Raw genomic sequence first — 22,864 nt, forward strand, 5'->3', positions numbered from 1 at the left:
GCTCCTTTCATTGTGGGAGGACAGATGAAGCCCCCTCTTCCACGGGACGGCTGCTTTCAGTAAGTTAATGCGAGATCAGAAGGGGGTCTTGGTGATGGTACAGCGCGCTGAAATCGCTTCGCTCAGCCTGGGACACTTCAGGATCTGCAGCTTTCAAACACCCGAGGCAGAAAAACGCGCTTAGTGTCGTTTATTTACAGCGGAGCGGTGGGCGGGGCTTAACGCCGCTCTGCCATTGGTCAGAATTAGCAGTATAGGTTATCTGAAAAAAGTAACCGAAGAGCCTGATGAATTAATTCCCTCTTGAAATGCACGATACCGCCCGAGGTCAAACTGGGATTTTAGAGATGGAGGAGCCCTATTTTCAGTGGGCCTCAACAATGTGGAAACAATAATTAAATATATGTGGTATTGTATGCAGCTCTTAGCATCATGGACATGTGATGGTATATCTGTTTCTGTCTTCATGGCTTTATTAAGTGTTCAGTGCCATCCGGTCAGATTTGGAGGCACTCCAGCCCCTACCTAGCATAATTTAACTCCGATGAATTAATGGAGCTGAATAGCAATATTAAAAGCTGTCAAATTTAGTAAAAAGTCGTTTACAGCTCTACTAAACAAATGTTTGATTTAGCTTCCTCAGCAGTGAAAGCTGTATCTGGCTATGCAAACTTGCCTAGATACATATGAGGTAGAATGTTGTAGATATAAACATGGTAATCTTGGCAATGTAACTGTTTAAAGGTTGTCTGTCAGCGTGGTTCATCACAACTAATAGTCAAACGGATTAGACAAAGATCAAATTACTTTACTGGAGCTCTGCTCTCATTCACACGAACCAAAGGTCCGTCCAGGCCCAATTTTAACCCCTGGATACAATTCTGCAGACGAAATTCACAGTAAAAATATTCTGACTCAAAACAAATACGTAAAAATATACAACTAATGATTTTAGGATGTTTACAGATTTATGCCCATTGAATGTACAGCTTAAGTTATTAATAAACTCATTAACGTGTCAAAATCTACTTAATTTTGCTAGAGCAACACCAATCAGCTGAGTTGGCACAACTTATTTTCATTCAGTTCAAAATCATTATAATCCCGTGCCTAGATGAGGCAAGTAGGGTTAAATGATTGATTTTTCAAATGATAGCATCTCAAAACGTCATTTATACATTTAAAATAACTTCATAGAAGTAAAACTGTCGACATGCTTTGTTGTGAAATCCCTGGCTGGCTAAATGATTTGTGCTGAATAAACCTTTTTTAGTAAGTCCTACTTCCAAGCTAGTTAGCTAACTAGCTAACAAGTTTTCCTTAGAATGTGCAGGAAAAACTTAATAGAAAAGTGAACAAGAGTGAAAGGAAATAAGATTCTACAGTCCTTCAGCAATCAAATATATGACACAACAAACCAAACACAGTCACAAAAAATATATATATTTAAGGCAAAAAATTTACATTTATTTGATATGACATTTTAAAGTAAATAACAAAGTAAAGACCTTGATTCACTACATCATTTACATTAAAAAGTGAGGGGCAAAAACAACCAAAAAAGTTCTCAATAAACTTGCTAAAAATTACTGATCTAGATGTAAAAGTGTTTCACAAGAACACCGATGGATAAACTTTACAAACACTTCATTGTCATAGTACTGCATGGGCAATGCTAAAAAACTAAGTGCACCTTTCATGAGAGGCAAAGCTGGGTCTAATTATAAAGTACAACTCTACCTCAAATAGGAAGACAGTCCATCTGCAGGTAGATGCTACAGACACAATACAATCACAAATGTCAAGATTTTTGCCGCTCCATTAACTTTTGTTTTCTTTTGGAAAAAGATGAGGTTTCCCAAAGCAAACAGTGAAGAGAAAGGTAGGCAATCACACAAAGCACTGGAATGTTATGTCACTGTTAAAACCTAAACATATTGCAATCCTTATTTGCTGAAAGGTGGGAAAAAAACACTACTAAACCAGCTTCAATAAGCCAAAACACCCTGCTTTCACTTCATTAAAAATTCCCAGACAAAAATGGAGATTGTGAGTTTAAAAAAATAATAATAAAAAGCTAAAAAATCAAACCAGAGTCACTTGTATTGATGTACACCTTTGCTGCCTCAAATGTTCAATGTTACATGCTTTGATCTACCAAGCCATTTATGAAAAACCATGTTCTTTGGTCGGATTACATACATATACAGTCTGGGCCATCATTTGTAAATGCATTATAAATGAGTGTATATCTAGCACCTGGTTTTTCATGCAAATTAAATCTGAAACAAGCCATCTATATAAATCCAGATTTTTGCAAGCAGCTTTGACAATCCTAATGCCCTTGTCCCCATTGATTGCATAGGAATCGTACATAAACTGAATCATAATAGCTTTTAGACTCCCTTGAGGACCAAAGCAGCATAAAGTCAAAGCAGCTGAAGCCATTATAGAGAAGTTGTTACTTTGTGATTAGGACAGCATCTGTACAAGTGTCATGCACAGAGGCTAGTGTTTATAATAGTATTTAAGGTAGAGGGGTCAAGATTTATTTATAATTATTAATAATGCAATTTATTTATCTTAAAAACAGTGTAAATTGAATCATAGTTTAAATACCAAGTCCAATATAAAATCCAGTCTTAGACTTTGCAACATGATAGAGATGTAGCATAGCTTCTTGAGAGCTGACTGAGGGAACATAAAACCATAAAGTGGGTTGTCGGGAAATGGAGATTAGACGTCAGCCAAGCTCCCTCCATCCTCCTTGTTTTATCCATTAGGCCTGAAGTATCTTCTCACCACTGCTTACCCATTTTCTCTCTCTGAAGATCCCTAGCACTGAACATTTCAGCTACTGCAATTACTCCTTAGCCTGGAGAAAGAAAACATAACAGCAAGGGAAGGGTGTCATAGTGGTGCTTTAAATGGCTCAATAATTCCTCTGTGGTTTAGTACCCTACAGAAAAACGTGGTTACTTTGACAGAATGAATCTTACAAATCTTACAAAATTGTCCTGAAACAGGTAGCTCAAGTAGTTTAGGCTGGTGTGGGATTATTAAAATTTACAATAACATTTTGGAAGCCCTCTTGATATCTTCTGATGATGTGTTTACTAATGTATCTTCTGATGACATACATGGTGAAATAAATACAGAACAAAAGTACAATTTTAAGTAAGTAAGTGAGAAAAGCTACAACTAAATGACTCCATTAAGTGGCCATTAAGTGGGTCCATCATGTAAAACCCATCAAAGACAATGAACAAATTATTCACTTTTCTCAAGGTTTCCATTACCACCCATCGGCCTGATAGACCACAGCACAATTTCCACATAAAAGCTTTCTGGCAATAAACAGAGGTCTTCTGCAATTTCCTCCCCTGTTAAACAGTCTTAATGTGCGTCAGTAATCAGATTTGGGGAAATCTAAGAATGTATTACTTTGGACAGTGCAATGACACAAAGCCATTAGTTTTTTTTGCTGATTTTTAGAAGGAGGAGATACAGTTTCAATTAGTGTCTTGATTCAAATTTATAACTAGGGCTGGGTTTTGTTTAATACCAATACCAATTCCCACATCTCGACTTTGTTACGAGTTCTTGAACAGTACTGTTTTGGTACCTTCTTTTAAATACAAACAAAATGTGCATAAAACAGACATGAATGTAAGGTGCTTGAAGTGTTGACTGCAAAGGACTGCAGAATAATCAAAAAGCACTCAGTTTAATAACAATCATATGGAATGTAATTTAGACAACAATTCTCCTATCTGGATTAAATTAGACCGACTTAGATACTGAAATTTTGTGTTGAATGACATGAAACTTTTCAATATTCCATAATAGTGTTGTGCAGATACTGTATCAACCTCAATAATGGCAGTTAAATACAGGAAAATACAGTACAGGAGCAGATATCGAGAATAATGATCCCATGCAGCAGTTTCTGACTTGCACATGTGGCAGTAAGTGATGCTTGCATGCACAGTAGTAGATGCTGCAACATGTCAAATTTGAAGTCATCCAACATGTAAATGTTAATTATTCAAACTTAGTACATTTTACTTGTGACACAGAATTGGTATGAGCAGAAGACCAGGTATTAGTATCAGTAGCAGAAGGGAAAATTGGTATTGGTGCATCTCTACCCAGTAGTACTGAAGTAATTTGGTTAGTACCTTACAGGAATGAATTTACCTACCCAGCCCAATATGAAAAAAATAATAGGAATCATCTACATTCATTAATTTCTTTCAGTCATTTTCAGATGCAAATGAGAAAATAATTCAAATGATATTTATATTTACATTCACATGATGTCTGAGTTCATATGAAGTTGATGAAAGACAGAAGCAGGTTAGTGGTGTAAGACACTGATCTAATGCCATGCTCATAATCGGTAACAGCATATTAGGCACAGAATTACACAAGATCAGATTTAGGGTACTTAAGGAACTCATTTTATAGACTGAGGTTGTTTCCAGATACAGATTAAGCATCAACTACTTCATTACTGATGATTCTTCATTGAAAACACTAACAAGCTTAATCTGTATGTGGAAAATCAGCCCTGACAGCCAGTGGCTTTCTCTACTGTGTAAAATAAGTTCATAGGGAGAGGAAGACTGATACAAGCACAATGACAAGCAGCACAACATTTATTATGCATTCCAGCACTTTGCAAAATGCATTATTTTCTACACACAACTAGTTCAAAGTTCAAGTTCAAAATGTCTATTACATTAAAAACATGTATAAATAACCCTAGATATTAAACCTCACCTGATACAGGTTCTGGGGCAATGGAGACAGTTTTCATATTTCATAAAATTCCAGCTTCAGCTGGTCAAAAAAATGTATTGATTGATGCATAGATCAAATACTGTATTTGTTAGGCTGGATTCCAAATTCCATTAACCACTGGTTATGGATTCGCCTGGTGAAAATGTGTTTGTGTTATTATATTTATGCAATGTGGGAACATCAGGTCTGTAATCCACAGATTTAAAAAAAAGATTAAATGCCTGAAAACAGATTTGATGCTATTGTTTAAAGAAAGAATGGCTGGTGGATGCTTGCAGTAAAATTCAATTGTCTACCATACATTCTGCCTAACGGACAAGCAGCTCTGGCGTGATAGCCAATTTAGGCATCATTTATCCCCTCCCATGTTAATGAAGCCATGCAGCAATCCAATAAGAGGCAGCAGGATGGGACTTCTGATTCTCATTACCTAACCCACTCAGCACCACATCACTCATGCTTAAGCATACATGAATAAATGTAATGATAATAATAATAATAATAATAATAATAATAAATAAAAATTGTTCAAGCAGTTAGAAACATGCATTAAGAGACACGTTGTCCATATCCAATAGGGGTGTAATGATACACAAATTCCATGATACAGTATCTATTGTGGATTGGGCACCACAATATGATACATTTTTTAAAACATTTATTTTGCGTTTATTATTTTTTAGTCAAAGGCCAATTGGCAAACCAAGACCAGTGTCTGGCAAAAGACTCATTAACAATTAAAATCGTAGAAGACAAATAAATTTAGTAACACAATGAGTAAATGGTTTCAAGTAAATGTGTTTTTTTCTGTCCTGGTCTCTCTTCGGAATATAATGATGTGTTTATCAGTGGAAATTATTCTCTATTCCTATGTTTGTCAACATAACTACAGCACAAAATCTAACTATATTCGATTCACAGTATGAATTGTCTTGCCATCTCATATAAAAAGGGATATTACAGGAAGATCTCTGTATAATTAAACTGTTAAGATGTGAGCAAAGTAAATCAGAGTGGTCTGATGTTAAAAGCACCATTCTAGAAAAACCTACTGAGTCAGAATCGTTCACAGTGGTGGTGAGGTGGAACTGAAGCATTTAACATCTCTAAAAATTACCTCCCAGAAAGCTGTTACATGAAATGGTGAGAAATACACTTCCTGGTGACAGTTTTGAGATACAGGATTGGCCTAAAACATTTTTAAACCATTCATTTTAAAGCAATACATGTAGGACCTTCTTAGGCAAAACAATATCCAAAGAAAACTTGCTTTTGCAATTTTAATTCTCCCCCCCCCCATATATTTCATATTGGATCTGAAATAAAATGCCTGTGTTTGCATTGTGGACAGTGTAACCCGTGGTCCCCTGATCACCACCACTGTAAAGAAACGTGAGCTGCTAATTCTCTACAATTCACTATTTCACATCAAACCAATCTGAATGACTACATCCCAATGATTAAATTATGTTTATTTGTAAAATCTGTGGAATTCCTCCTTAATCTGTGTATCATAACACCCCTAATATCCAAACATGTCAACCAGAGGGAAAACAAAAAGAGGTGCAATGAACAGAAAGGGTTCCTTGAAATAATGAACAGGAAGATTATAGTTGTGTCCTTGGGGAGTCAAGAAGGGTTCACAGTGGAGACAGAGGCCCAGAGCAGGGAAGAACTGTCACAGCCACAGCAGCAGAAGGACGACAGTTCCATTTGTCATGAAAGAGACAAGCCTAGCACCGGATGCCATCTCACGTTGAGACACACAGACACAGGAGCAGACAGAGTGAGGTGAGTGAGCTGGACAGGTTGAGGTGTGGGCGGGGACACGAACAGTAAAAGAGAGGAAGAGGAAGAGGAAGAGGAAGAGAGGGAGACAAAGAAAGAAAAATTGAGAGAGAGAGATTGGGCAGGGCGCTGATTAGTGCTCAGATGTCAGGTGCAGTAAGGGAGTTCTTGCGGAAAGCCACAGTTTCAAAGTCGGTAATAAGAACAGCACCTGAGCACGGCTGATCCAAGGACTCCTCAACAGCATCTACCGCAGCCTCACTCCCAGACTGCTTCTGTTCAGGCTCTATAGTAGGGGCTGCACTCTCCTCTGAAATGGGAGAAAAAGAAAATATTAAACACTGATGTATGTAAACATAAGTTATTTACATAGTACATACAAAATACAAATATTCTATTCAGCACAGAAAGTACTCTGTGTAGTGATAAGTGGAAAAAATAAATGACAATATTTTCCGAATATATCACTGTATCACAATATTTGATGTAGGCCTGTTCCGGTAAGAAAGTTCTTTTACTCAGGTAACTACAGAAAATAAACGTGCGCTACATTTATTTATTTTATTTTATTTGAATTCAACAAGTGTTTACAAGCATGCTTTTGATAATTTTGTGACTATTCCTAAAATTGAAGCAGACAAGGAAGCAAACACAGTGAAAATGTGTGAGCTTAAGTTTAACCTTTGTCAAATAAAAGAATATAGTAGTGCAGTTTACTGCAATTAATCAAGAAGGAAAGAACTGAATTGTGAATGTCACACACTTTACCACCTGAGGCTGTTTTGTCTGATGTCCAACTGTCTAGAACAAGCTCATGTATGCTAGGTACAATAAATGTGTTACCGCAGTTACAGTCTAGTCTCAGCCTCAGCCACGTGGGTGAAGTATCTGTATCTTTCGGTATCTTCTGCACACAAAGGTCCACAACTATTAATATTTTTTCTGTTGCATTCTGATTGGCTATCCACCCTTCCGTTTATATGCACCTCAATGCAGCGTTTATCCTTCAGACGGGAAACAAAGTTTTCCTTTTCCAGCTGAATTCTACTCAGCAAGAGCCAACAGCTGCCACTGAACACTGTGACAACAAATGAGTCTTTCATATTAGAGCCAGATATAGCAGTGGGATTTTCACAATCGTCTCCACCTACGCATTGTGCCAAAACAGCAGGCTGCGATTGGTGGTCTGGCACGTCAGTCAAATGGCCTCTTTCTGACAAGGTAGGCGGTTCTTGGCCATGTTAGGCGATAAAAAGTACCAGACTCTTCCCTGATAGCTAGACATCTGGCTTGCGAAACTAACGGCCACCAGGCACAGGCCTACCACTAAAACATGTTGTGTGGCCCCAATATCAGTATACTGGTGTAGATGATATACACAGTTAGTGCTTGCTTGTATGAAGTCCAGAACATGGCATAACATCTTTTTTGCGTTTACCCTTCTCTGTGGCCGAGTCCTGGGCAGGTAGCACACTGGGCTCCTTGCTGCTGCTGGTGGAGTCAGCAGCTTGTGTAGCAGGCTCAGATGATGCCGATTCCTCCTCGACCATAGGAGCAGCTGACTCTATCACTAAAAGCAAAGCAAATGTACTGCTTCATGCTATAGACACCACACTGGGAGCAGTCAGTCCTGTTTTGCCAAGTCAATTCCTTTTGGATTGAATGCTTTAAGTTAGGGATGTTAATGATTAACCCACAACCAAAAATACCATAAATGCTGAATAGTCAAGTTTTTCATTTAACTTGAGGACTATTTCTGAATTATATACGAGTGCACATGAGCACAACTTGTTCCAGGAGCCCTTTAAACGGTCTTTGGTGATCCACAACTCTGGGTTTTGTGGAGTCGAGCCGTTGAGGAAGGGATAAAGCAGAGATGAAACCATCCTAAGTGCAATTTATAGCATTATCACATCTAGGATATTTATCTACATGACAGTGCTAAAGTAGGCTACAACCGACTTTTCTTTAAATGTTATATTGCTTCTGTTCACTGTAGTCTTAAACCACAACCTACAAATGCATTTGTTAGCCAACAATTACCTTATGTAATGGAACAGCTGTGAACTACCAACTTTGCTGACTGGTGTTTAAACTATGTATTTGTCATTAAGTAGGGCTAATGTGTGTTTTTAAATGTAAGAAAACCACATTTTGTTATTGTCATATCTGTTATTTTAGGCTGTGTTTTTTCATTCAATAAAGCCTAAAGCCTTGTTCATATCAACTGAAGTGCTGCGTTTGATGTTTTTTTGGGTCATGTCTTATTTTAGGGTTGTTTGGTTAACAGTTAGTCCTTGACTAACTGCATTTGGTTACCAAATTCTCATCCCTACTTATAGCCCAAAAGGACTCAGTTGGGCTCTACTTAAAACAATGCAAAATGTTTTTAGAAAGTAATGATTCACTGTTTCCACCAACGTGAGATCTGGAATTAGAATTTTGTAACTACATTCTTAAGAACAGGATTCTGTGCATAAATTTAAGCTGTGAATGATACATAATGAGATAAAAATATTTTATAAAATCATTTAAAAATGCCAGCTTACCTTTACATTGTGTAAACATTTTAATCACAAATAGACAAATGGTAATTTTTACTTTTTTATATTAACAAATATTTTGTATTTCTATTTCGGAGATACAAGTATTTCTACTGTCAGTGACACACTGCTATATTAGTAAGCAGCATTGATGTGTCCCTACCAGGCTGTGCGTCATCCTGTTTGTTTGACTCTTCAGGTTGGCTTGTGGCATCACTGACGTGCTCCTTCTCTTGGCTCTTGTTCTGGGCTGGACTGCTGTCATTACTGCTAGGCCTCAGGGGGCTCTCACCCAGGCTGCTTTTAGGAGACTGCATCTCCATCTCTTCCCCCCAGTCTGATACAGGCTGGTGGCTCTCCAGTGGGGAAAAGGGGCTGAGGGGCTTTGTGGCCTCAGGGGTGCTGAGGGTCTCTTGGGGAGATGGGATTTGCACTTTCAGCCTGGAAGTCCGTTGTTCTTTAGGACTGGGAGTGGAGGGACCAGAAGAGCCAGCTGCCTTTTCTGTGGGTTTAGAGTCTTTCTGAGCACCTTTCTCTTTATCCTGACGCTTTTCTCCCGCCTCCCCTTCATCACCTTCCTCTCCATCACTGGCATCCTCCCACTCATCATCGTCATCCTCAGCTGCACCTCCACAGACTGGTTTGTCCACAGCATTTGCAGGCTGCTTTAGTGCCAGAGACAATGATAGCACGTGTACACAAAACAGTTTTATTTTTAAACATAATAAAACCATCATTACATTGAAACAGAAATAAATGATAAATAGTAAAAATAATTTAAATAGCTTATTGTTTGCAATCACCAACTGCTTAACCTTAAAACAAGATCTTATGAAGTCTTACAACTAGGATTAAGGCAACACCAAATGTCTTGGAGACGGAAAAGAAAAAAAAAAAAACCTGACTTTTTCTGATGGTGTTTTTGGCTTGTCCTCTTCCTTCTTCTCTTTCTCCAGCTCTTCCTTTTTTCCCTTTTCCTCCTCTTTCTCTGCTTCCCATCGGTTATCATGCATACTTGAAGAGAGAGGTTTGTAAATATTATAAATATATTCAAAACTATTTACTGTGAAAAAGCTAAAGAAAAGGTGCATGAAGAGAAATTAGCAAAGGCTGAGCAAGCCCAAAAACCAATACACTGAACCGTTACAGTGTATGTACTGTATTTTTAAGATAAGATTTATATTTGTCTTTAAAGGGGAATTACACCTTTTTTCAAAACAGCAAAGTTCAGTGGTAAAGATGTAAATAAAGTTTACATTTAGAGTGGTTTGATGTGAAATGGTTCACTGTAGAGAAACTTACTGACTTGGATTTCCTTACAGAGTTGGTGACAGCAATCAAGGGTCACAGAGCAAATATAACACTTTTGATGGCTGTTCAAAATGCCCAGAAATACATAATTTTTGTGAAGTAGATTTTAAGCATTGAACTTGATGATGTTTCTTTCCTATCACCACCACTGTGAGCAGTTCTGACTCAGCAAGTTTCTCTAGAACAGAGCATTTCACACCAATCCACACTAAATGACTGCCTACATCTTAACCCTTTAATTAGAAAGAAAATTGAAAAAAAGACATCAGTGCAACAGTGAAAATGTTTGTTAGTAACATTAGCCTCATAGCTCCAGTGCTAAACTAAACAAAACCTTGGACAGCAACTGTGACTACATATGGGGGAAGTAGAAAAATGTGTAATATTGATTTTTTGCCACAGCATTCCTTTAAGAGTGAGTGACTGTGTTCGGCAGAATGAACTACCTGTAGCTCTTGGCCTGACCTCGACCTTTCCCTCTTCCACGGCCTCCACGGTTTCTCTCTCGTGGTTTATCCTGTCCCAAAAAGTCTCCAAACGTGGGCGCCTTGGGGGGCTTCTTGCTGTCCTCTGGAAGAGAGGAGAGTTGAATAATGAACATCTTAAAAGGAAGCCATGGAGTGCTGCAAGATCCTGGAAAGTAATTACATATAACAGACTAGCAGTGGAGAGCACAGCTCACAGTAACAGATGGCCCTCCACTCATCATGATGGATTGATATTCACATGAAATCAGTCTTCAGTGAGGGGGGCAGGGTAAAAGATGAGACAAACATGCAAATGTGGCATTGATTTGACATGAGACTAAAAGGTCTTGACTTAAAGGTGATGAGGCACACAGCAAAGCTGAGCAATTAGCAAACGAGTGCATATGGCAAAAGATGCAAACCCTCAAACTCTTGCAAAAGAAATATTCCCAAACCCTCTGAATTACTATTTATTACTTTATCAGAGGATAACAATTCCTATCTACAGTTTAACATGAACACAACTGAAACAGATAGACAGCGTGACCATAAAGCACACGTTTGGTGAGTTAGTGTGAAGGCTGTCCTTTGGCAGGGTCAATGTGGAGTGGGATAAAAGAAAGACACGCCACACACAAGACAGTCCCATGCCACAGGCTGACCTGAAGCCCCACTGCGCTGCTGTGCACGGGCATTACGCCCCCTAGCTGCTGAAAGAACACATCAAACAATATCACCAAAGAGCTACAACAATGAGGGGCCAAAAATAGTCTTACAGCAATGGTTTAGCCAAAAATCAAATTTACACGCCCCCCTACCCCAAATACAGTCGATCAGTGAAAGTATGTTTAGTTACTAGTTGTTTAGTTTTGTCCTGGAGCTGTGAGGCAAGTAATACATAATGGACGCTTTCAGCCACCAGAGCCCAACTGATATAGGATTTTCAAAACCGATACCAATTACAATATTTGAGGCTTTAAAACTCCAACATATGCGATATGTTGACCAATGTTCTTTTTTGCTTCATTTAGGCAGAATAAGGCTATGGTTTAACTGCTCAACTGCTTATTGTTTAGTTGTTTTCCCATTGATAGACATAACATTAGCTAGCTTTTTAGGTAACCTAAATTTAGCGATGAACAGCATTATAAGCTGCTGTAAGTGATGTTGCCAGAGAATTTTTTGAAGTGACGAGCTAAAGAGAAAAGACAGGACTACTTGTTTACTCACTGTTTGTTTTACTGTTTGTTAACTGTTTCATAAATAAATCTACAATCGAGTTTACCAACAGCTTAGCCTACATCACTCAACTACAGTAATGTTAAACGAAGGCTAACTGTGATGTTTGCCTGACAGTGGTGGTGTTCAACAATTTGTCCTACTAAGCATGTGCATATCATTAGTACAGCATAGTAATTAATAGTTTTCATTTAAATTCAGGACAGACTCAGCTTAATATTAATACTTCCTTTCAATAAGGTGATTTAGGCAATCAAAATATCCTAACTATTATTTTAATGCTGGTAGCATTTTCTGGTAAGGACATTCACCAGCTTCTTGTTCATATCTTCCTGTTCCACCTTAAATGGGGCAGCAGTTACATCCTGGCACCTCAGGTGCCTTCTTGTTAGAAGCTGGCAAATAAGAGGCTGACATCAGTTTCAGAGTTTTAATGCTGGCAGGATTTTTTGATAAGGTGATTTAAGCCATCAAACCATCCTATCTAGAAGTTTTATGTACAAAGCTACCTATAAATATGTTCTACTGTAAAGTAGCACAATTAGTCACGTTACTGCAGCAAAAGCATGCATAGCCAACATGAATGTTGCCAAGCTTATTTAGGTCAGGAGAAGTGATAGGGAGATTTTTTATTATTATTTTAGTAATGTATTTCAGGTGACAATTATCTACTTAAAATGAATGCAGATTATCTCCGTCATGGAATACTCTGCTCGGTTCAGCTGATCGTTGTGATTTGTGGCGTTCCAAACGTGTGTTGCCTACAGGGAGGTTGCAGAGTGCCTTCTGAGGCAACGGCAACACCAATAACATGGACCCATCTTCCGTCTCTCCGTTTCTTTTTTGTCATTTATTGGCCGTTATAAACACCAATACTGATTTATCTGCAATTAGCTCATACTGTCAGATAATATCGGCATGCCCATTTATTGGTTGGGCTCTAATATCCACCAGTTCATATTGTGCAAACTGCCTGTCTACTGTTAATGTAAAAATGCACAAAAGTACAGACAAAATTTAGGCTTCAATATAAAATCTGTAAGATAATGGTTTGTTTGTATCTCAGCTAATGTCATTAGTGTAGCCACATGGTATTTCACTTCATACCTTTAGATCAAAAACAGCGAGTTTGTGTGAAGTTAGTTAGCTGATACCAAACTTAACTTAAACAATGTTGAATGTTTTATTCCATTACAGTTACATGAGCAGAGTGTAAAATGAGCTTGATGTTTATCAGTGTTTTTCTGTAATGCTTACTACCCTATATACACTACAGCTGTGATTTGAACTACTACCCAGTACCAGAGACCCTCTGGCCACCCGCTTTTCATGTAGCCCTTAGCCAGCTTTGATAGTCATGCTACGCTTCCTTTGGAGTAGACGAGACAGGAAACCCTGACCAAAATGTAAGACGCCAGCTCTACACTGCCCTCTAATGAAGTATACTTCAGATATCTCCTGGTTCTTATAAGAACATTTATCGTCAGAGACAAGCTCATTGGAAAATAAAAAATGAATAATAATAAAACAATAATAAAAACATCCTACTTTAATACTTAATTTTTCAACTTTCGTGATCATTTGAATATTCAAACATTCTGGCTAATTCCTAGTTCACTGATGTGACCGTGACCTCAGAAGAGCACAAATCTGCAGAAGTCAGAAACTGCTCAAATGTTAATTGGAAACACATGCCTTTTGAAAGAATAATTTGCCAAAAAATTGCAGTCTTTGAACGGTCTGCTTCAAATCACATGGCACTTGATTTGACCAGACATTTTGTTTTCTATGACAATTAACTTAATACATTTTTTAAGTATGACCAAACGTTTGAATACATTGTAGGTTTGCCTCGCAGCCTCAGTGCAAACCTCAAGAAACATACTTTGAACAGAAAACATGTCTTGGCTGATTGGCTACATTTGGGGTACAGGGGAAAATCGTTTTGATTTTGAGCTGAACTATTGCTTTAGTTATTCACAGTACAAAAGAAAAGTAGTTTTCAAACCTTTAGATCTATTGATGTCTTACTGCAGATAGAATCACAGACTAAAGCATATTTAACCTTATGTAAAAAGGTGCAGTGACACTCCATGTATATGCATACTTCTCACTCCCATGGAGTGTGTATGTGTGTAAGACAGAGAGAGAGAGAGAGAGAGAGACTTGCCTCTCCTGCTGCTTGGTTCTGGCATGCCCTCTCCAACCACAGCTGGGTCCTCGTTGAACCTGTGAACACCACACCACAGGGTCACTCATCTTCTTATTCTCTTCCTGTCAACACGCATTACTCCTTCACTCAGACATCCACCCTCTCAGCCACACTCCTACTCACACACTCTCTTACATGAATTTCTCTCTCTCACTCACAAGCACACAATATACAGCGACTCCACTAGTGACAATGTATCTTTTTGGCAATCCTTTCTAATTAAATGCAAATTATCCCATTTCAAAATATGTTACCAGCATCTCAGTTTGAGTTAAAAGTAATGTCTGAAATATTTGCATGCATTTAAGAATTTCTTAGTTAGTGGCATATCCACCTTTTGTTTTAATGGCTGTATGCACTCAAGCTGGCATGGTCTCAACAAAAGCCTCTGATAGGTAGATCAAATCCATATGAAAGTATCAATGTAAAAATTAGAACTTTTCGTTTAAAGGCCTTATCTCCCTAAATTTGAATAGTGACCTAGAAATAGTGCAAAATCTTGTATATTTCTTCCTTTTACTTGTTATAGCTTCTCTTTGTTTTCAAAATTCTAAAATTTCTGTTGCTCATTTCCAGGTTAGAATGAAAAAAATTGCCAGATTTTCAGTGCAGTCTCAGATGTTAGGACCACACTGTATTTTACTGTGTATATTTTTTTCAGACTCTCACATTGTGTCTGTTTTCTGGGCATCCCACTCTCGTCTCCACTGGCCAGTAGCGTTGCGATGGCGGGCCAGTCTCTCCTCATCTATCTGCTCACGCTCCTTTTTCCAGCGCAGGTACTCCGCCCGCTCTCGCCCCGTCATAGACAGAGTCATATCCATCGAGCCTTTTCCTCCAGGCCTCTGATTCTATGGTTGGGGTAGAGAGAAAGAGAAAAGACAGGAGAGACAGTGATAGAGAAAGTGTGGGCAGTAGACAGACTGAGTAAGTTTTCTTCATATTACTTTATGTACTTTCAGGAACCCACATGTTTGTCCACACTGCAGTTCTATACTCATACTACTACTACTACACAATTTACATATTAGTTTCACAGCAGTTACTGACCAAAATACAGTTACTGAATAATAACTCTTAAGATCATTAAGTGAACCCTTAGTCTGCTGGAATAATTTGTCTGTGGGATTACAGTGAATAAGATCAATCAGTTTGTGCTGCAAGTTGTCTCTAACCGTCCACTCTTTCTGCACCTCTGCCCCAGTCTTCACATTATCGAAGTCCAGTCCACCCCAGTTGCGCACATGTCTGCGACTTCCCTCTTTGCGATCCGTCTCAGGGATTGGCCCACTGCGTCGAGGATCATCCAGGAAGTTCCGAGTGGGGTTCTTCTCTCCATCATTCTGAATGAGCAAAACCAAACATGTAAGAACAGTGTAAGCCTGTGTGAATAACCTTTTTCCCTTCATTGCTTTACCTTTTGTCCAGTAATTTTGAAAAGTAAATAAAATAAATAATAAAAAATAAAAATAATCTGTCAAACAAAAGAGCATAATAGCACATATCAGTAAATGATATGGTTGTAGTATATTGTCATCTTTAGTATGGCCACAAAATTGTAATTAATCTAGTAAAAATAATTTTTTTATTTAAAAAGTATTTTGCATGAGGCTGTTTAGTTAATGCAAGAGAGCACAGTGTTTTAACTCTGGTTTTTCCTGAGACTCAAAGCCATATTTTCTTATGTCAGCAACCTAAGGCTGTAGTCTGAGGATGTCCTAAAACATATCCCATGGGCAGCTTTTTCATACAGACCTGACATCTGCATTTCTACAACAATCACATCTATGTTATGTCCAATAAATGTGGTATTATTGTAAAATATCACAACTCACTCTGTTTAAAATCTGAGTTATGTTCACTCATGGGAAGTGTTTTGCTATAGTTTGCATGAAATATATATACACACACAAATGAGCAAAGTTTTTCTAAACTTGCAGTAAACAAGTTTGTTCGTCAATGGGAACTGCTGACAGGGTAAAGTGATTAATCTTCACTGGGCACAGCGCTATGTGCATGCCAGCACTTTACCTAAATACAGAGCAGGTAACTAAAAACTTTTGCTCTACATACCCTTTGACCTCTCTCATACTCAGCAATCTTCTCCATCTCCTCGTTCATCTTTTCAATGTTCTGCCTCCTTTTCTCCTCCCATTCCTGAGCAAAGCAAATTTACCTTGTCATGGAATAGACAATGTAATAATAATAATAATAATAATAAATTAGCGTGAGGGGTCCCAAAGCACCCACCTTGGACTTTCTGTCAGAGCCGCCTTGTTGAGACCCTCCTCTTCCTCCTCTTCGTCCACCTCGTGGGCGGCCTTCTCCCCCTTCCCCCTCCCATGGTGGTCTGTCAGTTCGCAGGTCTCCTTTATCTGGTCGTGGTTCTCTCCTTTCAGAGCGCTGACTTCCCCCACGCTGCCCGCCTCTGTTAAGCCGGCCTGACCCAGTCTTGCGAGGAGGACTCTCACCATGCGGCTGCCCTCCGTCTCCCTCTTCTGGGCCATGATCACCACGGTGAGACCCTGATTTCCTGTCATTCACAACTCGCTTCTCCTGTGAATACAAAGAGAGACCAGGATCTAAAGCTCACCATTCATTAAAGGACCACATACCCTGCACAACCTCACCTGCTCTAATGAGCAAATCAACTTTGTTCAGTGTGCTATAAAAATTTGCCCTATAAAAATCTATACTGCCCTATACTGTCCTTCTTAAAAAATCATTGCTGGTAGTCCTGTCTGAACCTCTGGAAGGTCCTGAAAAACTGAAATATTTCATCATAAAGACTTTGTTAGCACACTGCAATTTTGCAGCTGACAGTTGTCTTGCTGCTGTTTGACACTAGTAGCGAAAAGACTCATTTCTACTCCTGTACCAAATGTGTACAGAATTTCCACATGTATAAATATATGAAAATGGTTTTGTCTTTCAGTTTATTTACTTTTGGCAGTAATTAAGTATTGAAAATGCTGTACACATTTGAATCAAGTGAAGTAAACGCAGATACACTCAACAAATGCCACATGCCTGTAGATCTACTACCATACCTATTATCCTCAAAGTGCTATCATATGTCATAGTCCATTCAGCAAGATGCTTGACCTTCATAGGCCACAAGAGGTGGTCTAATCACCACTGCACAGGCCATCTGTGTCCCAGAGTAACTCAACAGGTATTGATTAAAATGCACTACAGCCTGTCTCAGCAAACCCTAGGTGGGAAATTAAAAACTTGAGAGCTGTGAGGAAAAGGTGTGGTGAGTATGATTAGAGTTCTGTTGTAGCAGCATCAGCTTTATTTATTAATAATAAATAAAAATTGTCCACAAATCTCAATTGAATTATTAGAGACAGGTACAAATTAATAGTTAACCAATTATCAGCCCAATCGACAATCAGAGCTGATATTTAGCATTTTTCTGATTATCGGAATCAGCATTTGAACTTATTTATGCCCATATCTGACAACCACAATAAAAAAAACACACTTCTGTAGTCTTACCCAATGTCCCACCCACTGATCCAATGTTACTGGACTGCTTGAAACATGGATGACGCATCAAGTACAACCAACCAGCACTCCTGTTCTCTGTCTTTCTGTCCTTCTCACAGTGCTACTGTTTAGTTTTGTACTGATTGTCAGAAATGTGAACCTGCTTTTCGGTTCTACAAGAGTCGCAAGAAGGAAACTTCTTCACTTCCACAGTGAGAGGAAAGATATCAAGGTTGAACATAGATCTGGCAAAAATAATGCATTCAGTTATATAGCTTATTCCACCACTTTGCTAGGGCGAAATGAGCCGTTTCCATTGGATCATGCAGCACATTCTCAGAAGTCAATCAGAATATGTCTGATAAATTCAACACATCCAACTACTGCTTGTTATCACATGAAATATATTTTTGATTGAACAACAAAATAAAATAAAAATACCCTCATTGTTGTTGCTTTTTACAAAGTCATGACAATTTTTATTGCATGATAGCTTAGATGCTTACTGTAATATTTTTACTGGGGTTACATTTACAGTTCTATGTATTTGGTTAGTGTAGGCCTTTTTAACCAGTATCTAGGCTTTCTTGTTTACACCCATTTATGTACATTTTTAATTTTAATTTTTTGAGCTCCGTTTTTTCTTACAAATTTCACTGACTATTAAACATCATGGAGAACTATTTATTTTTTTCTGTTTAAAGATTGCTTTTAAAATGTTTTAAGTATTCTTTTGCAACTTTTAATGTCTGAAGCTTAAAGCACTTTATTTTTACAAGGTTCTAATATTCATTTAATGTAAGTAAGAGTTTCTTATAAATTTTCACACTACAAACAACAAATTTATGTTAAATGAATATCAAACATCAGTTACTGTTGTCTTTGTTAACTAACAATTGTTATCAGCCCTGAAAAAAAGAAAAAAAAAAACATATCAGTCGACCCCTACAAATAACATTTTGTAACAGAACACTAAAAGTATTGAAACAAAACGTCCTGCTTAGCATTCAAAATCTATAGGCACGATAGTACTTACCCCACTAGGTTTGGACAGGTCAACTGTCACAGTTAAATTTTCTTTCTCAATCTTCCGTCGTTCTGAATCAGACTCATGAGAGCGGGGTTTGCGGGTTGTTGTCACAGCGATGCCCTCCTGTTCAGCCTTCTTTTTGTCCTCTTCTATTTCCTGATTGTGGAGCAGATGAAGTGTACAGATCATGAGAAAAGACACAAAAAAATGAGGAAAAAAAAAAAGTCTAGTAGCACTGATAAAGACCCAAATTGTGCCACTACTTTCGGATTTATTAGTCAAAACCGTTCTATAAATAAAGGCACTGTCAGATGTGAGAACATCACATGCATGTTGCCCATTATTTTTATAACAGAAAAATATCATTCTAATGAGAGAACATGTCTAGTCTACTGCTGCTGCAAAATGTATTTGCTCCATTTCAAATCCACACCCTGTCTCTTATTAAGGGGTCAGGCATTAGGCGAATATCAAAAGAAAATACCTTCCATAAAGCATTGTGTTTGAGGTAATAGTGGTGATTAAAGCAAGTAATGCAGTATTAAATTAATACAACAAAATGAAGACTTTGTTGTGTCTTTATTCAAGATATCACCACTTACAACTACGTAAGAGATTTCATGCTTCGTCCCCACAAGTTCTGCATTTCTTGTTTTTTTTTACTGGATATATGCTACCATGTATGCAAGTAGGTAGCTTTATTACAACATGCTACACCACAAAAGATTATGCCTAACAGATAAGAGACAATAAATAAATAAATAAATAAATAAGTGAAAGTGGAGAAGGTCTTGGGACTTTTACCATACTCACTTACCTGGTATCTCCTCACTAAAGCCTCATTCTTTTTCCGCAGAGCCTCAATCCGTCTGTCCAACTCTGCATCCTTCTCCTCCTTCGTCTTCAGATCCACCACAGCAGACTAGCACAAAGAGGGCAAAAGGCAAAGCTTACAATGTTCACAAATTAGAACTAAACTGCTTATTTCATATATTTTTCCCATAACATGATTATTATGCATAGAGTCAGATTTCACACACACACACAAAACACAGTGTAATGACTTTGTTTTCCAAATGTTTCATGGGGTAACATGACAATGTGTATTTTATAAAGAATTTGTTTAGGTTGGTCTAAATAGGTTTACTGCCACATAGTCTGTTTAAGGCCTGGTTGTAAAGCAATAGCACAAAATTAGTCTATGCAGACTCAAACAGATGATACCACTTATATCTATAGTACCACACCAGAAATTTATATAGGACTGCTATAACAACCTTCCCTTAAATTCAGACAATTACTATAGTTCACTACAGGATACTATACACGTTTTGCAGATTACTATAAAATAAGAAGTATTACCGGATTATCATGGAGGGTAAAAAATATATATAGATTATAATAAAAGTTTGCTAAAGATAGAGTTTCTTAGAGCATTGCTATAAATCATTTTTGTAAGGGTTGGCACAAGCAGCACAAAAAAATAATGTATTGCAGTTGAAGTGTAGTGTCTTCTTTCAATTTCTACATCTGACATTTTCAGATGCAAATGATTTTTTTTTGTTTCATTTGAAAATTTCTGCAACTTAAAGGGGGAAATTCACTTATTTTTTCATCCATTTTTGATTCGGCATAGTCTGAGGTGAAATATTTATTTGGTGTATACATTAATTAGACATCTAAAGCTCTGAAAACCTCTAAAAGCTACATCACATAAAAAAATTTATATATATATATATATATATATATATATATATACATATATACTATATATATATATATATATATATATATATTTCTTTAAACCAGATGTACCACTCTTTTACTATTATCATTACATATAAAAAACGTGAAGGTTCACTGGTGACTGTCCCTACCACCATCACTGTTAGGAAATCATAGTTAACAAGTTTTTCTACAATACACGCTTTTCACATCAAAACACTCTTTTCAATTTTGTTCACATCTCAGCAATTAAATATTCCATAAACCATGTTCCCTTTAACACATCTACATAGCACTGTGCTGCACTGAAATTAAAGGACTGGCAACTCACCATGGCTGGAAGCCTGTCTTCAAACACCAGTGGCGGTTTCTGTCTGTCAACCTCTCAGGTCGAGGTGAATTAACAGTCAACCAAACTAAGTGAAAACGAACATAACCACGTTAACGTAAAGGACACAGCAAAAAGAGCTAATTTGTCAATAGAAAATCAACAAAGCTCAAATTAGCGTCTTGCTCCTATTTTCTCGTCCCACCTTAAATGGTGCAGCAGTTGAAGCAGTTGCATTCTGGCGCCTCAAGCCACAATGTAATTAATGCAACATTTAAGGTGGAACGGAAAACTTCGAACAAGAGGCTTGCGAATAAAAAGTTGACTTCAGCCTGGTAAAAACACACTGGCTTACAGCATTATACACAGGATGGTCAAGGAATTCCGTGATAAGAAAAAGTAGTAGTTACCAAAACGAAACTTGCTCAAAATATTACATGATCTTTGTGTTAGCTGCTACAGGCCTATAAGAGGAAATGCCTCAATGTCTGTGACCCTAAATTCAACAGACGACTTGGAGGTTAGCTACAGACATAACCTCAGCTAATCGTGTAATAACGAGGGATGATCGTGCCATACAACACTGTCCCTGGAGCGTCATCCACTGCCTATTTAAACACCTCCTAAGCGTATTATTAATTAGCTAGCTGGGTTAGCTAGTAGTTCACCCAGATATGATCTCGTTCTAAAAGGTTGCCTAGAGCGATACACATTTCCATACTCGTTGAAGTAACAGAGCCATTTAACACTGTTTTGAAGCCATGCAAAGCCACTCATGTATGCTTAACTACAAGTGACAAACGCTGGACACCGACTAGCGGGCTGAACCAAACCAGACAGCAGGCGAGCTAGCAGAGAGGCTAAGTTAGCAAAGTTGAAACAAAGCAGCGACAGAGCGATTTAAGTTTAAAGCGACGCGTGCACCACAGCATGCAAGTGCTTTATGTTGCAATGCTTCACCTGCGGAAACCAAAGTGGCTCAAAAACGTGGCTGGTGTAGGGTTATGCTTCACCGTCCACAGAGGCTGACAAAAACCGTCCCCCCGTCTGCTTCCTTTAACTATCGATTCTACTTCCAAAGCAGCCAGACCGCCACACTAGCACATTTCAAAATAAAAGCGGATTTGCGTGGGTGTCATTAGCACAGACCATCTTAAAATCAAGTAAAAACTATATTAATACCAGTGAAAGAATACATTTTTACCTGTAAAGATTTTGAATTCCAACATATCCAAATTCAACGTTTACTAGAAGGATTATATTCTAGCTTGTTAGATTTTAGTTATCATAAGTAAGAATTCATGGCTTTTTAAATTTGAACAGAATGCTTTAAAAAATTACATATATATATATATATATATATATATATATATGTGTATATATATATATATATATACATATATATATATATATGTATGTGTGTGTGTGTGTGTGTGTCTTTTTTGATACAATGATTTTCGATTCTGAGATCAAGATTCGATTTTTGATATTGTATGTGTAAAAATGTTTTGATTCTACAGAGCTTAGTTTAACAAAGTAAGAATTTACAATTTACATTACAGTGTAACTTTACTACTTTACTCGCCACTTTTCATCACTGTCCTATTTTGTTGTCCATGAAAGATGATACACTTCATTTTTATGTTACAATATTAATTTTTGACACTATGGAAATAATAAACAATCATATGATATCATTAAAATATGCCAATAACAATGTAACTGTCACTAGAAATTTTATTTTTTTGTTTCCTGCATATACATAAATATATATATTACAAAGGCTGGGATTTCCCAGAGCTGCTCTGCCGCTCCATCAAAGAAATAATTCACCAAAAGCTCTAATTTGCACAATTTTCCCCTTATCGCAAACATTGGGCAGTGCGTGTTTAATATTCGCTTCTTTAGCTATGCACTATG

At 37.7% G+C, this 22,864-nt stretch overlaps 1 protein-coding gene across 6 annotated transcripts; it reads right to left on the reverse strand.

Annotated features, from left to right (window-relative positions):
- Window positions 1-1,422: 1,422 nt before the first annotated feature.
- Window positions 1,423-22,037, reverse strand: ccdc9 (coiled-coil domain containing 9). Of its 6 annotated transcripts, none has more exons than XM_036562239.1 (16): window positions 21,905-22,037; window positions 20,948-21,032; window positions 19,709-19,813; window positions 18,898-19,047; window positions 16,617-16,922; window positions 16,440-16,523; window positions 15,560-15,709; window positions 15,036-15,217; window positions 14,325-14,383; window positions 11,578-11,625; window positions 10,895-11,018; window positions 10,043-10,151; window positions 9,301-9,802; window positions 8,033-8,164; window positions 6,806-6,904; window positions 1,423-2,875 (listed from the first exon to the last, which is right to left on the reverse strand). In XM_036562239.1, the coding sequence occupies exons 2-16, from the start codon at window positions 20,948-20,950 to the stop codon at window positions 2,871-2,873; spliced, it is 2,058 nt and encodes a 685-aa protein (XP_036418132.1). In that variant the 5' UTR covers window positions 20,951-21,032; window positions 21,905-22,037; the 3' UTR covers window positions 1,423-2,870. The 6 variants fall into 6 exon arrangements, with proteins under 6 accessions (XP_036418132.1, XP_036418115.1, XP_036418124.1 ...); XM_036562222.1 differs by having other exon boundaries at window positions 11,578-11,622; window positions 15,542-15,709; XM_036562231.1 differs by having other exon boundaries at window positions 9,301-9,799; window positions 15,542-15,709.
- Between the last annotated feature and the right edge of the window lie 827 nt (window positions 22,038-22,864).

The sequence above is a fragment of the Colossoma macropomum genome, unplaced genomic scaffold (genome assembly GCF_904425465.1).
Source record: "Colossoma macropomum unplaced genomic scaffold, Colossoma_macropomum, whole genome shotgun sequence".
Classification (NCBI taxonomy): domain Eukaryota; kingdom Metazoa; phylum Chordata; class Actinopteri; order Characiformes; family Serrasalmidae; genus Colossoma; species Colossoma macropomum.